We start from the raw sequence: 14,687 nt of genomic DNA on the forward strand, positions 1-14,687 counted from the left end.
TTCTAGAAAATCTCTACACATTTAAGTCCTATACACAAGATTTTTTGAAAAAAAAAAAATCATAAGAATACGTATAATGCGTGTGCCATCAATTATACGAATATCCAAGCAAACGAACTTTAATAGCCCAGCTACTACATTTGGTTTCATACTTGTAATGCTGGATAGGATCAATTAATCCAAATCAAGTGCCTCAAGGCCCTAACCCTAGGCCACAAATGAATTGTAAGGAAACAAGAAACATAGATAAAACGTTGATTACTTGTAACGCCTATAACATGTGGAGAGCCTGAAGAAAGAAGCGCTATTCTGGAAACATCAAGGAAGCGCAAGTCGCATTATGGGAACGATGAGGCCACCAATATAGGGGGAGAAAAAATGAAGTCTCTTCCCGCAAAGTCAGTAGCGGTGTTCGCAGTCACTTTCGGCATTACCATTTCCTTCGTGCTGCTCCATCACCCAAACCCCTCTCCTGTTAAACCCGATCCAATGGCACGGAGCTTCGTATTGTGGTTGCATGGGCTGGGCGATTCGGGCCCCGCCAACGAACCCATCAAGTCGCTCTTCACTTCCCCCGAGTTCAGGAACACCAAATGGTCTTTCCCTTCTGCTCCTTCCAATCCCGTCACTTGCAATTGTAAGTTATGGAAACTTTTGTTGGATGTGTCTATGTAACTGCCTTGCCTATTTTCTTGTTCGATGTGAGAGTGCGTGGTTTTGTATTCCAATTAATATTTGTTCACTGTGTTGATTTGATCGCCATTATCTGATCGAAAATCAGAAAGTTACGAGGTCAAATCAACAGATGTATATGCTAACAATGTGGTGTTTGGTTCAGGTTTTAACAATTGGACCTTATTTACAGTCGTTTTGTAGTGTGTGACTACTACTTATACCACCATTTGCTGTTCTGTTCATTGTGCCTTGGCTAATTTCTTAGGCAGTTGCATAGAATTTTGATTGTAGATCATACTGCTCTAGTAGTTGAGGATGTGACTTGTTGTTACTGAACCGTGCTTCGCGAATGATCAAAGTTATAAGCAGAACAACTGTCCTGATATTCTGAGTCACTGATGTAAAGAATGTATTTCAACTATGTGTTTGATAACATGTTAAAATATTTGGCACGGGTGCATGATCAGTTCCATGCGGAAGTAAGATAAATAGAGAAAAGGAAGGCAGTTACAAGGAACCAGAAAGATCCCCATGTTTGCCTTAGGACTGAATATGGGAGCTAAGGATTCTGAACTACTTGAGCTTGTTTGGATAGTGTTGGCTTACTATTGATTTCAAATGCTTTAGTATCCATTTAAGCTATATTTTGATTGTTATTTTGACCTATCTACTAAGTGTAGATTCATATAAGATCTTTAACTGTGAATTATTTGCTGAATCACAAATCCTTTAATTCAAATGTAGCACTTACGTGGGATATCTGGTGTTAGGAAGTTGATATTGATGTTCATTAGAAGGAAGCTGCTGTGAGAGGGCTTGATGTTGTATTGTTTACATCCTAATAGGAATTAAGCTACTGTTTAGATGCCATAAACATCTTGCGGATCTTAGACAGTTTGTCTGCCTGCAAACCATCTACCTAGTTTCAACCTATCTTTATTGTTATCCTGGAAACTGAAAAAGCACCTCATACTTGCCTTTCTTCTCTTTCAAGTAGTAGCTTCCGTCAATTGGCCTTTCCGTTACCCTTATGTTTTAACTTGAACCAATGGGAAATGATTTGATCTCTCACTACACCAACATTGGGGGGAGTGAAGTGATCTCAGATGCATTTAGGAAATTAATGTTGTTAAGGTGGGGTTGCCTTGGTTCTTACTTTTTATTTGATATTTCAAACTGTCAATTAGATAACTTCTTACATGCATAACTTTTGTTAATTGGAATTTATTGTAGACGGTGCTGTGATGCCCTCATGGTTTGACATTCACGAGATACCAGTGACAGCTGTGAGTTGCTACTTTACCTCTGTTTAATTTTAAGCTAATCGTGCTCTTCTTTTTGTCACCAGCCATATGTTAGAACTCATTTGCTAATTTGTGCACTTGGTCATTGCTCAAAAATGAAATTGCTACTGTAATCCGCCACCTCATGCACTTATTCATAACTTGGACATGAAATTCTCGCACTATATATTTAAATAATTGAAGTTATGACCAAGTAACAGGAATCTCCAAAAGATGAAGGCAGTGTGCTTAAAGCAGTTCAGGATGTTCACTCAATGATAGACAAAGAGATAGCTGCCGGCACCAATCCTAACAATGTTTTTATATGTGGTTTCAGTCAAGGAGGTTAGTCTTGTTTTTTCTCCCACAGCCATCGCCTAATGTACAGATGATGAATTTTCTGATCGCCATTGAATCTTCTGGTAATTAAAAGATTTTTATTGTCTAGGTGCCTTGACATTGGCTAGTGTTCTGCTGTATCCAAAAACTCTAGGTGGAGGTGCAGTGTTTAGTGGATGGGTACCATTTAATTCTTCAATGTTAGAAAGAGTCACAGCAGATGCAAGAAAGGTTATTTCCGCCTTTACTCATGGGCATTTCCTCTCTCTTTCTTTCAATGTTTCTAGTGTAGCATCTTCAGTTTCATTGTACAGCTTGATGCATGTTGTTTCTATTTATGGGCCCGATAGTTTGAATAGTTTGCTAATAACTTTTTGATAGTTTTAACTAAGTCACTGAATGAACGCCCTCTACTGAAAATATTCATAAAAGAAACCCTCATTTCATTTGCCACTAGCTCTTCAACCATAAAACAAATTAATCAGCAGGAGGGGTGATGTTTACCTGTCATGCATGTTACGGAGCTCATTGATCTGAAAATTTCATACAAGAAAAACTCATTTCATTTGCCACTGGCTCTTCAACCATAAAATCCATTAATCAGGGAAATTCATGTTTACCTGTCATGCATGATATCGACGTTGTAAGTCGATGTAGTGGTGTTGAGAATGACTGGGTCTTTTGAAGTTCCTACTCAACCTGCAGTTGTATGTCTTATAAGATGCTGCTGGAGCTCCTGTGCTAGGACCTATATCTAAAAACATTCGAATGTCTTCTGAGTGGATGTTGAATTGCAGCTACAGGTTAAGTACATGGAGTACTTGTTTTTAGGGCCAACAAGAAAGATTATACTTGATATTATTGTATGGATGGGGCAGACCGTATTTAAGATTCATAAGACTTGCACTATTTCCTAATTTTTCATAGAGTTGTTGTGGTTTCCAATTTCCAAACCAAACAGACTTATATGTTGATCCCATTAACTACAGATTTAAGAGATCAAGAATTTGCTGAAGAACATTACTTTTGATCTCCCACAACATGTTAACCCCTACACTCTTTTACCTTGTAAATATCATGAAGACGCAATTCATCAGGTTTTCTCTAGGCTGATTTCTCCCACTGAATGTATTATCTATTGCAGCCTACTTCTTCCATTCTGGCTGACAGATATTCCTGTTGAGTTTATTTCATTTACACCTTGTTGAATGTTTTCGTTTATCTCTAACCTAGAGATGTACCCACATTGCCTCGAAGTTATGTTCTTCAGTTCTAGTATGAAGTTAGGATGACATGATATTTGGAATATTCCTGCAGACACCTATCCTGTGGTCCCATGGAATGGCTGACAGAACCGTACTCTTTGAAGCTGGACAAACAGGTCCACCCCTTCTTGGAAAAGCTGGTGTAAGCTGTGAATTCAAGGTATACCACTTTCATCCTCTCTATATAATAATTTGTTCTTGGTTGCATAATGATTCTTCTTATTTTTGGATCTTGTCCTTGTCCTGTAGTTGTACAAATTATTAAGGGCACTCTTGGCAGATCCGCTATAAGTATTCTAAGTATATGTTGGGTTCATTCGAGTTGAAAACTAGCAACTCTCAGAATATAGACAAACTAGTATTAAGGGTTGAGTTCTTGGTTCTGATGTTCAGGCTTACCCTGGTCTTGGTCACTCCATAAGTAATGAGGAGCTCCGTAATCTGGAATCATGGATCAAATCACGTCTTCAGAGTTCATCCTGAAGTTTCCAGACCCATGAATTGCTATCCATAATTGTCACAGCCCCGCAAGCTGTAGTTCATCATATTAATATGTTATCAATGGTGAGACAAGATGTGAATTTATTTCCCTTGCATCAACTTGGAATTCTGTCTGGTCAACAGTGATATCTATACAGACTGTTTCTTCAGCATTTGAAGTTGATAGCACCGTGTAATAAGCCAAAACAAATTAAGTCTACCTATTGACTTGATCTTTTACATAAACTTAATTCTCTAAATCTTTATCTTGGAATAATTGTGTTATGACAAGTAATGTAAGGAAACAAAACCTAGTAAAAGTTGTCAGATACCACCCACTCACAAACAGCCACCCAAGGGTAAGAAGAAAAAGAGGAAGCCCGGTTAAAGTAAGCATCCATTTCTTGGGTCACATTTGAGCGCCACATCTTTGCATATCAAGTCTTACTGGTTAACATTATAAAATTGGGAGAGAATGGACATAAAGCTTTTACGCGTTCAGCCGTTAATTAGTGAATATGCAGTGGTGTAGCAAGTGGGATTACTAATTTCAAAATTGTGTCAAATCAAGAATCTTGATGAAGTCAAGTAGCATTATTGCATAGTAATAATAATTATCAAAAAGCTTCATCATAATGGATAATTAACAATAATAGCCAAACCCATGATTGCATGGCCATTAAGCCAAAAAATTCACATGAGCTGGCCCGTTCTATCATCTCATTCAGTGATTCTGCATGGCACTAATTCAATTAAGTTTGTTGGAAAATAAAGAAAAGAAAAAGAAAAAAACTACAAAAAATTAACTTAAACAGAAACGAACAAGTTAAATGATTAGCAGGCCTTGTCACTATTGAAGATAAGGCCCAAAAATAGATTGGGCTGAATAGGCCCAAAATCCAAGGCAGTCCCTAAAATTTGCAAGATGTTGCACTGAAACAGACAGAGAGTGATAATTTCTGAAAAGAAGATATGAGAGATTCGGAGGTGGGGTCCAATCATCATACTGCCGATTCCGCTCCTCTACACCAATCAAATATCATCCTTTCCCCAATATCACTGTTCACCAATGTCCCTATACCAACTCCTGCGTCGCACATGATTATTCCCCAACAAGCCCAAATATACGTCACCAATTTCTATGCTCTAAGCATCAAGACTCCATCAAAAGCCCCTCCCTCTCTCTCTCTCTCTCTCTCATCAGTAAACCTAGAACTACATTCCACAGCCCTCTCTCTCTCTCTTTCTCTCTCTGGAACTTCCAACTATTCAACTATGAAGAAGCTTTACCGGAAAGGTACGGTGCACCCAACCCCGTCAGTGGTTTCGGACCACCTCCTCTCTTTTTTGCCCGCGGCGATATTGACCTTGACTGCTGCTCTATCGCCCGGAGACAGGGAAGTTTTAGCTTACCTTATATCTTGCTCCTCTGCAAACTTTTCTAATAACAACCGCAAGACCACCCAGAAAACCGCCGCAGCAGGTGGTTCCAAGGGCGGCGATGACCACCCGCCCTGCTTTACCTGCAACTGCTTCCGGTGCTATATGAGCTATTGGGTGAAGTGGGATTCATCACCGAACCGCCAGCTTATACACGAGATAATAGATGCTTTTGAAGATAGTCTTTTGAAGGAGAGCAAGAAAGAGAAGAACAAGAGGGAGAGGAGGAAGGGAAAAATGGTCAAAGATAATATTAGTCTTGGGTTGGATGAGCCCAAGAAGTCTGAACTGAGTCTGACGAAGGATGACTCTAATTTTGTCGAGTCAAACATGGCGGCGGAGAGTGCCGGTGAGACTGGCGGTGGTGGCGGCTGCGGAGATGAAGAAGATAATGTGCAGGAGGAAGAATTGGAGGAGAAGGGGTCGGTGAGGAGGTTTGTGAGTTTTCTTGGGGAGAGAATATGGAGTGTCTGGGGTTGATGAAATAGGAGGAAAACATGGGGCAAAAGAAAGGTTTGTTTAGTTTTACTGTTTGCTTATACAATCGAAGCAAATTTCATTTTTGTAGCAATTATATCTGTTTTGGCATGTAGAACACCCCATCTACATTGTAAATTATGGGTAGTTTTCTATTCTATCATCAATCCTCCATTAATTTCATCAATTTTCTGATTCTTGGTTGTATTTCCATTTTTATTTGAGTTTTTAGCTGATAGCAGCAGCAGCCAAATTTAGTAACCACAGTTTGGATTTTGATTTTAGTTATCTTACCATTCTCCACCGATATTTGGAACTATCCCTGTATAGTATTCTTAGTTTACTTTCCATTTGTAATTAAGCTTCCAAATTCCACCCGCCCACATCCCATTATTAGCAACTGCAGTTGCATTCCCTTTCTCCAATCCTCATTATCTTCAGCTTTTAAGTTTTTAACTGCTCAAGTTGATTTGGAATTATTAGCTCTGTTTCTTGCTACGGGTCATCCATTTTCTCCTGTTGTGGGTTTGGCCTCTTGTTGGTTAGTATTGATGATGGGTTGAGTCTATTGACAAGTGAGGGGAGGGCCCTTTGTCCATTTCTTGGAATCTCGCTTTTATCTTCTGCTACATGCAAACAAAGCCAATAAGCCATCAATTTTTTGTACTCCTTGGTTTCCTCCCCTGCAGTATTTGTACTTTTCCAGGAGCCCTCTTCTGAAATTTACTTCAAGATGCTTTTACCTCGAGCCAAAAATGCTTAGAATGCAAACTTGGGAAAACAAGTCATTTATAGCCAGTTTTATCATGGAAGACAGGGAATGGGGGGAGGAAATTTTACTTGAAGAAGAAGAAGAAGAAGAAGAAAGTGGGAAGGCCCGAGTGTAGTTTGAGAAAGAAGCAGTTGTGAATGAATGATGTCCTTGTCTCTATGATCATTGATGTTTGAATGTGTAGGTACTGAATAAAATTTTAAGTATTGGGGGAGGAAAAGGGCCCCTGTTTTCGGCTCACTTTTCCCCTTGTTGGGGTATTTCTGATTTAACCACATATTCAACTCAAGGACTAAGTTTTACCTAGAAAAGGGTAAAAAAGATTGGCGGAGAGGAGCGGATAATGCGGCACTTTATTGCGTTAACAGAGGGGTGTGATCTGATCAGATCAGATCATGACTTAAAGAGAAGTGGGAGGGAAATGAAATGAACCTAGTGTGTCTGTGATGATACTGGGAAACGGAACATTTGTCTGGCAGGGCGAGGGCGGTGGTGGTAACGAGGTCGAGGTCGAGGTCGGCAAAAGTAAAGGCTTCTTCGATCAAAGCGACGAAAAGACTTGCTCATGACTTGTGTCAAACAAACAATTCTTTTCTTTTTCCCACCCCAATTCCCTAAAGTAAAAGCGGTATCTATCTATTCTTTCCACAATTCATTGGGACTCTCTCTTCCCAACCCTTTCTTTGCCTCCCATCTACTTAATTTTTTTTTACTCTCTACTCCCCTAAGGTAACATTACAGGGATGGGAAAGGGTTCAAGAAACGGATTTATCCCAATATTCCAAATGTTGAAAAAAAAAGGGGGCAATTGTATTTAGGGATAATTACTCTATTCTTTCTTGAGTTTTAGTATAACTACACATAAATTTCATGTGGTTTGAAAAATTATATCTAGCACTCTTAATGTTTGTTTTTGTCTACAAATAAGTTTTTTCGTTAGTTAAAATTCATTGGATATGCTGATATTAATTAAAAAAAATTAAAAAGTGATATTTACTAACTTTGATTCCACGTGTTATATGCATAATTCAATTCTCATTACAATAATGAATTCAAGTTTGGTCATACTGAATCAATTACACAACAAAATTAGAATATTTATCATGTAATTTAATTATTTTTTCAGAATTATAAATTAAGTTATAAGATAAATATATTTCAATTGTATAATCATTGCATATACAATACACTTGATTTGAATTAAAAAATTTTATTTGGATAAATATGGTTGTTTGGAGATAGGAAAGTAATAGGGAGGAGGTGCGAAGGTGAAGGTGAAGGAGAAGGGATAAGTGGGTTGTGAGTGAAATATCACTTTCCATAGAAGAGGGGTATGAATTGCAGTTTGGCTATTCTGGGAAAACGTACAGGTACTTGGCGTGGTTAGGTCCCCACTTCAGACTCAGCACTATGGCTAGTAATTATAATATGGATAGAACTTGTTTAGCATTTATTGCTATAGTTTTGAATTCACGTAGGTAGCATCACCGGACATCATTGATAAAAACATGTCTGTCCACCCATTATTCAATCAACATTTTCATTATAATATAATAATCTTTCCCTCATTAGATAGTAATATTTCTAAAAAAAACAACACTATAAATCAATCTTTTTTATTGAATATATTATCATGAGCGGAAGCGTAGTGAAATTGTAAAGTTCATTTTCGAACGAATTCAAATCATAATGCATGCATCTAAACCTTGAAAGAAAATATAGTCTAAATCAAACAGGTCCAAGAAATAGACTTCTTTCATCAGTCCAGTTAGAATGTTTTGGAATTTAGACTAACATAGTAGCATATAATAAGGGTAAATTACATTAGAATTTTTTGAAATGTGCCGAAATTAATTATAGATATTTTTTCGTAATAGTCTATTATTGGAATATATGATGTTAGACAGTCATCACTTTTATGTGGAGTATTTATAATTTTTTAAATAATGATGAAATATTTATAATTTTAACAAATTTAAAAAAAAATTCATTATAATTTTACCCTATTAACGATGCTTGTGCGGAAAAGACTGCTGCATACAAACACAAAACACACACACACACACACAAAGTTGTCTAGAGATTGAAATTAGACAGTAGAATTTAGGGTTGATTTATATGTAATTGTCCAGTAACTTCTGATCATGATGAAATTTTTGAGTCCAAATGTTTCTAAATCAGTCAATGACTTCAAGGAGACTAAAGAAACAACATACATATATTACTATAAAAGTAGACTAACATTTACATTCATAGAATTGGAACTCACGACCTCAACCTCATCATCTTTGGGAGTGTTTGCGAGCGCTTCAAAAAATTGTTTTTCAACTTCTAGCTTACTAAAAGCACTTTTGAAGTTTTTGGGATGTCAGATTCTGCTTTGAAATAGTTAAAAAAATATATATTTTTAGATCAAAAGTTAGATACACCTTGAAGAGTGCTTTCAGCTGCTTTGATATTTTCTTTTAAAATAAATTCAACTTTATTTTTTCACTATTTTACCTTTATTATAATAATCTTAATTTAACTTTACCCCTTTTAATTTATTTTTAAAATTGTATACTTAAAGCTAATATCAGAGTTTTAAAATAATTTCAATTTTAACAATAATTAAATTTACACTTTCATATATTTAATATGTTTAAGTTTTTTATATTTTTATTTGATATATCATCTTATTATATTATTCCATGCACATATTATTATTTGATTAATTAATAAAATAATTACCTTTTGCAATCATGTAAGTTAAATATTGTGTATGAATGAACAATTATATTAATTAGTAGTTTTTAATTAAATATATTTTTAAAAACACAAATATGAAATACTAATAGAAATAAAATTTATGATTTTTTGTGAAAAAGTAATTATTAGTGACAAACAACAAGTGAAATAATAAACAAAAAATAGTATCTTTTTAACACAGAGACAAAATAGTCTTTCACCAATAAAGTTTATTTTAGAAGTAATTTTTCTCCAAATACTATCTAATTTTATTTTTATTTGCTTTTCATTTTTTTTTATAAACACTTTCAACTTTTGATTCTGCTACAACTTTTGATTCTATTTTATAAAAATCACTTATTTAAAAGCAGAAGTTTTTGCAAACACTCCCTTTGAATCCGATGATTTTCCCAGTAATTTTGGGGGAGGGCACGTCATCCTCCATGCATTAGGTCTCTATATCACATTATGAAGTGAAGGTTGAATAATTCAACATTGAATTTGACTTTGGTGAGTAAATATTGGTGGGAATAAGTCAACAATCAAAATAGCTTCTTCCCAGTTTGATAAAAAATCTTCAACTTTGAACTACCATAGCATTTTGGGCTTCTTATCAGACAGTGACCTGAGAAATTATTATGGATTCAAATCTGCGTCTTTGACTGTCAATATTTCAAAGCCTCAAGGCCTCTCTTACATCCTCATTTTTATCGAAACTGTGGATTGCACCCGACCACCAAGTGTTTGTGTTTGAATGTTATGTATGTGTACGTGTTAATGAGTTTGAGAGATGGATGAAATAGTCAAATTTAAGCGTTCAAGTTCCAACTCAGGAGTAAAAGTGGTAAGTTGATCAAATATTCGTAGAAAATGAGGTGCCGTCTGTGTACTCCACTTTGGTCAGATATTCATATCACAGGAAAATAGAAGACGACAAAAGGTAGGTAAAAGGCTTGTAAAGGTTGTTGCATCCAGACACAGATTCAATTTGTACAGATGCCAAATCGCTAGTTTGAAATCCAACCCCCTACCTCTCTACCTACCCACCATTTGGTTGGTTCTTGGAGTGGTAAATGCCACTCAATCTGGAGACTGCACCTTCTTATTAACCAGCTTTTAATTTAGTTGCTAAAATTGAGATTTCATAATTATAAACTTAATCGTTGAGGTTGCTCATGTAATTCCAAACTTTTTACTCAACAAAATTTGTTTACAAAATATATTTATATTTTCCATTTCAAGTGCAATTCTCTTGGGCCTATTCTGTATGTGGGCTCAGCCCAAACAGACTCGCTCCTTTGAATAATAAAATACTGAACGAAATTATACTGGGCCGGCCTTTTTGCTACATGGGCTTTCGGATTTAAGAGTTTTTTCTTTTGAAAATTCTTACCCGTAGCTGAACCAAACCAATCACACAACAAGTATAATAGATTTATCATGTGATTGAGTATATCCAATGAGACAATAAGTATATCAAATTTTGAGATATAATCAATCCAGATTTGATGGGACACAATTAAATTAGAATTTGGTTCGAGGATGAGAGTAGTTTTACGACTAAAAATTTACCTCTTTTATTAAGGGAACAATTTACGTGTCAATAGCAATAAATAATACCTACAATGAGCTGATAAACCAATTTACGTGTTAATGGAATTTGGTTCGAGGATGAGAGTAGTCTTATTTGGTTGATAAACCAAAACAGAAAATAATGCAGGCACGCTGAGAGTTGGTGAAGGATTAGAACGATCACAGTTACAGTAAAATTTTCAAGTAATTATACCTACAGCATTAGTCATCAGTAATCTACCATGAACAAGCTCTTAATTATCTCAACTCAAGAGATGTTCAATGAGCTGATTCTTATCAGATAACTGCTAAAAAGACTTGGGATGCAGCTAACTTGAAAGTGAAACTACAACTCTACAAACTTCAGTAAGCCAAATAAGAAGCAGATCAAACAACAGCTAGCTGTATATACTACATGTCCAACGGATTTAGGCCTGTACAGATATGGATGAACTCATTGATACACAACCTTTTAGGCGTTCAAGAATCGCGTTCCGGCTCACGAGCCCCGAGTGCAGAGTCAGAGGGAGTCCCTCCTTTACGCACTGGTCGTACTTCTCTAGTGCACGCACGATTTCACTAAAATCTGGCCTCTTTGAGGGGTTCGCGGCCCAGCAGCGCTTTATGAGGTGAGCGAGCGCCGGTTGACAACTTGCCACTAAAGGCGGCCTCTCATTCTGCAAAAATGATTACAAAGATGAGAAGATTTGTGGGATGTTTTTCAAGTTTCATATAGACTCCACAGGCTCACTTATGATGATAAATTGAGCCTAATGGATACAGCACTTGCAGAGCAGAAACCTTTCATATATGTGTAATGGTTTATAGTATTTAAGAAGCTCATATTAGAATAGGATTTGCAAATTAATGTAATTGTAACCTTTTCAGCCACAGCAAAAGCAGCTTGCACAGGGGTCATTCCTTGAAAAGGAAGCAACGCTGTTGTAAGCTCCCACAGCACAATCCCGAAGCTATAAACATCAACTTTCCGAGTGTAAGGTTTCTCCTTGATCATCTCGGGTGCCATCCATCGGTAAGTCCCCATGTTTCCCTTGGCTTCCCTGCACTGTGTTTCCAGGCAAGAGGTGCCGAAATCTGCAACCTTAACACGCATCTCATCGTTCAAAAGCAAGTTGTTCGATTTGAGGTCTCTGTGTATCACACCTTGTGAATGAAGATACTCCATTCCTCTTGATATATCAAGGGCTAATCTCAGAATGGTCTCAGTTGAAAGGGAGTAAGGCTCTTTCTTGTTGAGATACATTCTTAGAGTCCCTTGTGACATGTATTCTGTAATGATGCAGTATACCGGGGGCTTCTTACATGCAGCAATAAACTGCAGAGCAAATTACAAAACTTGTCAATATTTCAAAGCCTCAAGGCTTCTCTTACATTACATGACATGACATGACATGACATAACGTTGGTCATAATTAGTTGAACAAGAAAGGCAAAAGGGAAATCTCACCTGAACTATATTGGGATGATATAAGCGCGAAAGCAGGGCAACCTCGCTCTTAAACTGCTGCTCGAGCAAAGCTCTAGTCTCCTCCTTATGAGTTGGGATCCTCACCATTTTTACTGCAACAGCTCTCTGTTTGTAGATTCCTCTGTAGATTCTACTGTGTGCTCCAGAAGCAAATTTATTACCTATAAACAACTGAGAAAGATCAGCCATATATTCCTCTTGATCATCCTTAGATGTCTCCCATGTTTCGATGTTCTCGGAATCCAAAATCATGGACCATGATTCCAGACTGTCGAATCTCTTCTTCTCCATATTATTAGTATCACCATACAACTGGCTTTTTGAAGATGAAGGAAATGATGAAGATCTGCTCTTGTTCTTCCGCATCCGAAATGGATTGAAACACGACGCAGCCATTTGAAAATCTGAATCTTTGCCAGGCTTCTTTCTTGGACTCAAAACACACGGTCACAAGGCACGTTTTTCCTTCTGAAGGTGTGAGTTGATTTGAGGAAACGCATGAACTGATTCAGAAACATGAGTTCCAGACACAAACACCGAAGACCCGTTATGGCGTTTCATGTATATATATATATATATATCAATCAGATGTAATGATCTTCACAAAGCACTGTTCATGAAAATCTTGAAAATACAAAAACCTGCAGTAATGACCCAGAAAATTAGCCCTTTCTGTTTTCTTCAGGAGAGACATACGCACAGAAAAACTTGCATGGAAATTAATGTGGAGAAGGAAAAGAGACTATAGGCTGTCTTGATTCATCATCATCATGTAATAAAAAAGCAAAGCAGGCTGTTTGGCTGAAGAAGATGATGAGTTTTTAACTTTTAAGCAGAGATTTCAGAGAAGTCCCGTGAATTCTCGTTTCTAAAGTATAGTGAAATATATAGTACTTTTTCAAAGGAATGGTCCCTCCAGTTTTCTCATGCATCATTCAATGCTAACCCACACCTCACACCTTCGAATAACTAGACTTGATCAAAACCACCACCCACATTGCATATATACCCACATACACATGCACATAGGAGCATGCCTCTATCCCTATCTGGATCATTCATACACCAACGCCGTCGCTCTCTCCTTACCCCATTTTGATCGGCAAATTAATCCGACTATAATTGCCTACCATTCTTCTTTTTTTAATACGTACTAAAAAAAGAACAAGAATCGCGAGCCACTGCGCTTTGAGCTCCACATTCCGTCACGTACTTGGTAATCTTGAAATAACGCAAAGTTATTCTCCACAAAAATGTTTTATTTGTTTATGTGTTATATATGTCCTGATTCGTAGTGATAATCGGGACCGAAAAAGACATAAGTCCACTAATGTAGCGTACTATGTTTGGTTATATGGAAAACAAAAATGTAATAAAAAAACAGTCATATATGATGATTTATAAATTTTACAATATTAAAATAATAAATTAACACAAAAAAATTATTAATAATATTGGGAATTTATCCCCAAAGTGATGAGCCCAAAGAATCCAAAATAAAATTTTTATCAACTACTACAACTGATCTAAGGTCACACAAAGCCGAATTGACTTAGGCTCAGAGAGCCAAAAAATCCAAAGAGCAAGGCTTCGACCACTTAAGGCCAACAACTCTCACGGTTGCTCGGAAAACCCAACTACAATCACTAAGAACCTCAGTCACCAAGACCCATACAAGAACCACTAAGGTTAATTTTTCAGAAAAGATTCACAAAGAACAGAGATTGATATAGAGTGAGAGAGGGCTTTTTTTTGTTGGTTAATCAGAGATCAAAAGCCATGGATGGCTTTATAGATGAGAGATATGGAAGAAGGAATGAAAACCAAGAGGTGGTGGCAGATTTCCATGTCATCGGGACAAGGTGGCGAAAAACTAAAGAGAGAGGGAGAAGGAATCGACAGAGTGGCGCAAGAGAAATGGGAAAAGGGTTAGCGTTTTAGATTAAGTATAGATTGTCGAGTCAGGGTCGGGTAATGGTTGGGTACGGAATGGGCTTGGTAAAACCAACGGGCTGTGACTTAAATGGGCCGAGCTATCTAGTGAAGGAGTTGGGCCTTGATAGGCTTTGAGCCTACCTTATAATGTCATGAGCCACAAAATATAACAAATAAAATACAAAAATAAGTATAATTCAAATTAACAAAATATAACCTAAAACAAAGTAATC

At 36.9% G+C, this 14,687-nt stretch overlaps 3 protein-coding genes across 3 annotated transcripts; 2 read left to right on the forward strand and 1 right to left on the reverse strand.

The window, feature by feature from the left end:
• LOC105175286 (probable carboxylesterase SOBER1-like) lies at positions 169-4,221 on the forward strand. Its single transcript, XM_011097675.2, has 6 exons — positions 169-637; positions 1,909-1,961; positions 2,180-2,303; positions 2,407-2,528; positions 3,615-3,722; positions 3,956-4,221. Exons 1-6 carry the CDS (start codon positions 379-381, stop codon positions 4,043-4,045), a joined length of 756 nt encoding a protein of 251 aa, XP_011095977.1. The 5' UTR covers positions 169-378; the 3' UTR covers positions 4,046-4,221.
• Positions 5,010-6,216, forward strand: LOC105175287. The gene has a single exon (XM_011097676.2). The coding sequence runs from the start codon at positions 5,015-5,017 to the stop codon at positions 5,960-5,962; it is 948 nt and encodes a 315-aa protein (XP_011095978.1). The 5' UTR covers positions 5,010-5,014; the 3' UTR covers positions 5,963-6,216.
• On the reverse strand, positions 11,191-13,731 carry LOC105175288 (serine/threonine-protein kinase HT1). The gene is made up of 3 exons (XM_011097677.2): positions 12,499-13,731; positions 11,911-12,366; positions 11,191-11,707 (listed from the first exon to the last, which is right to left on the reverse strand). The coding sequence occupies exons 1-3, from the start codon at positions 12,913-12,915 to the stop codon at positions 11,459-11,461; spliced, it is 1,122 nt and encodes a 373-aa protein (XP_011095979.1). The 5' UTR covers positions 12,916-13,731; the 3' UTR covers positions 11,191-11,458.

Source organism: Sesamum indicum, linkage group LG12, assembly GCF_000512975.1.
Source record: "Sesamum indicum cultivar Zhongzhi No. 13 linkage group LG12, S_indicum_v1.0, whole genome shotgun sequence".
In the NCBI taxonomy this organism is placed as follows: Eukaryota; Viridiplantae; Streptophyta; class Magnoliopsida; order Lamiales; family Pedaliaceae; genus Sesamum; species Sesamum indicum.

What these genes read in the sequence shown, in the direction of transcription:
- LOC105175287 (XM_011097676.2), top strand. Translation starts at nt 5,015, where the DNA reads ATGAGAGATTCGGAGGTGGGGTCCAATCATCATACTGCCGATTCCGCT.
- LOC105175286 (XM_011097675.2), top strand. Translation starts at nt 379, where the DNA reads ATGAAGTCTCTTCCCGCAAAGTCAGTAGCGGTGTTCGCAGTCACTTTC. An exon ending in CAATCCCGTCACTTGCAATT is followed by an intron (nt 638 to 1,908) that starts GTAAGTTATGGA and finishes AATTTATTGTAG; the next exon opens with ACGGTGCTGTGATGCCCTCA. An exon ending in GTGTAAGCTGTGAATTCAAG is followed by an intron (nt 3,723 to 3,955) that starts GTATACCACTTT and finishes TCTGATGTTCAG; the next exon opens with GCTTACCCTGGTCTTGGTCA.
- LOC105175288 (XM_011097677.2), bottom strand. Translation starts at nt 12,915, where the DNA reads ATGGCTGCGTCGTGTTTCAATCCATTTCGGATGCGGAAGAACAAGAGC. An exon ending in ATCATCCCAATATAGTTCAG is followed by an intron (nt 12,367 to 12,498) that starts GTGAGATTTCCC and finishes TTTGCTCTGCAG; the next exon opens with TTTATTGCTGCATGTAAGAA. An exon ending in CTTTTGCTGTGGCTGAAAAG is followed by an intron (nt 11,708 to 11,910) that starts GTTACAATTACA and finishes TCATTTTTGCAG; the next exon opens with AATGAGAGGCCGCCTTTAGT.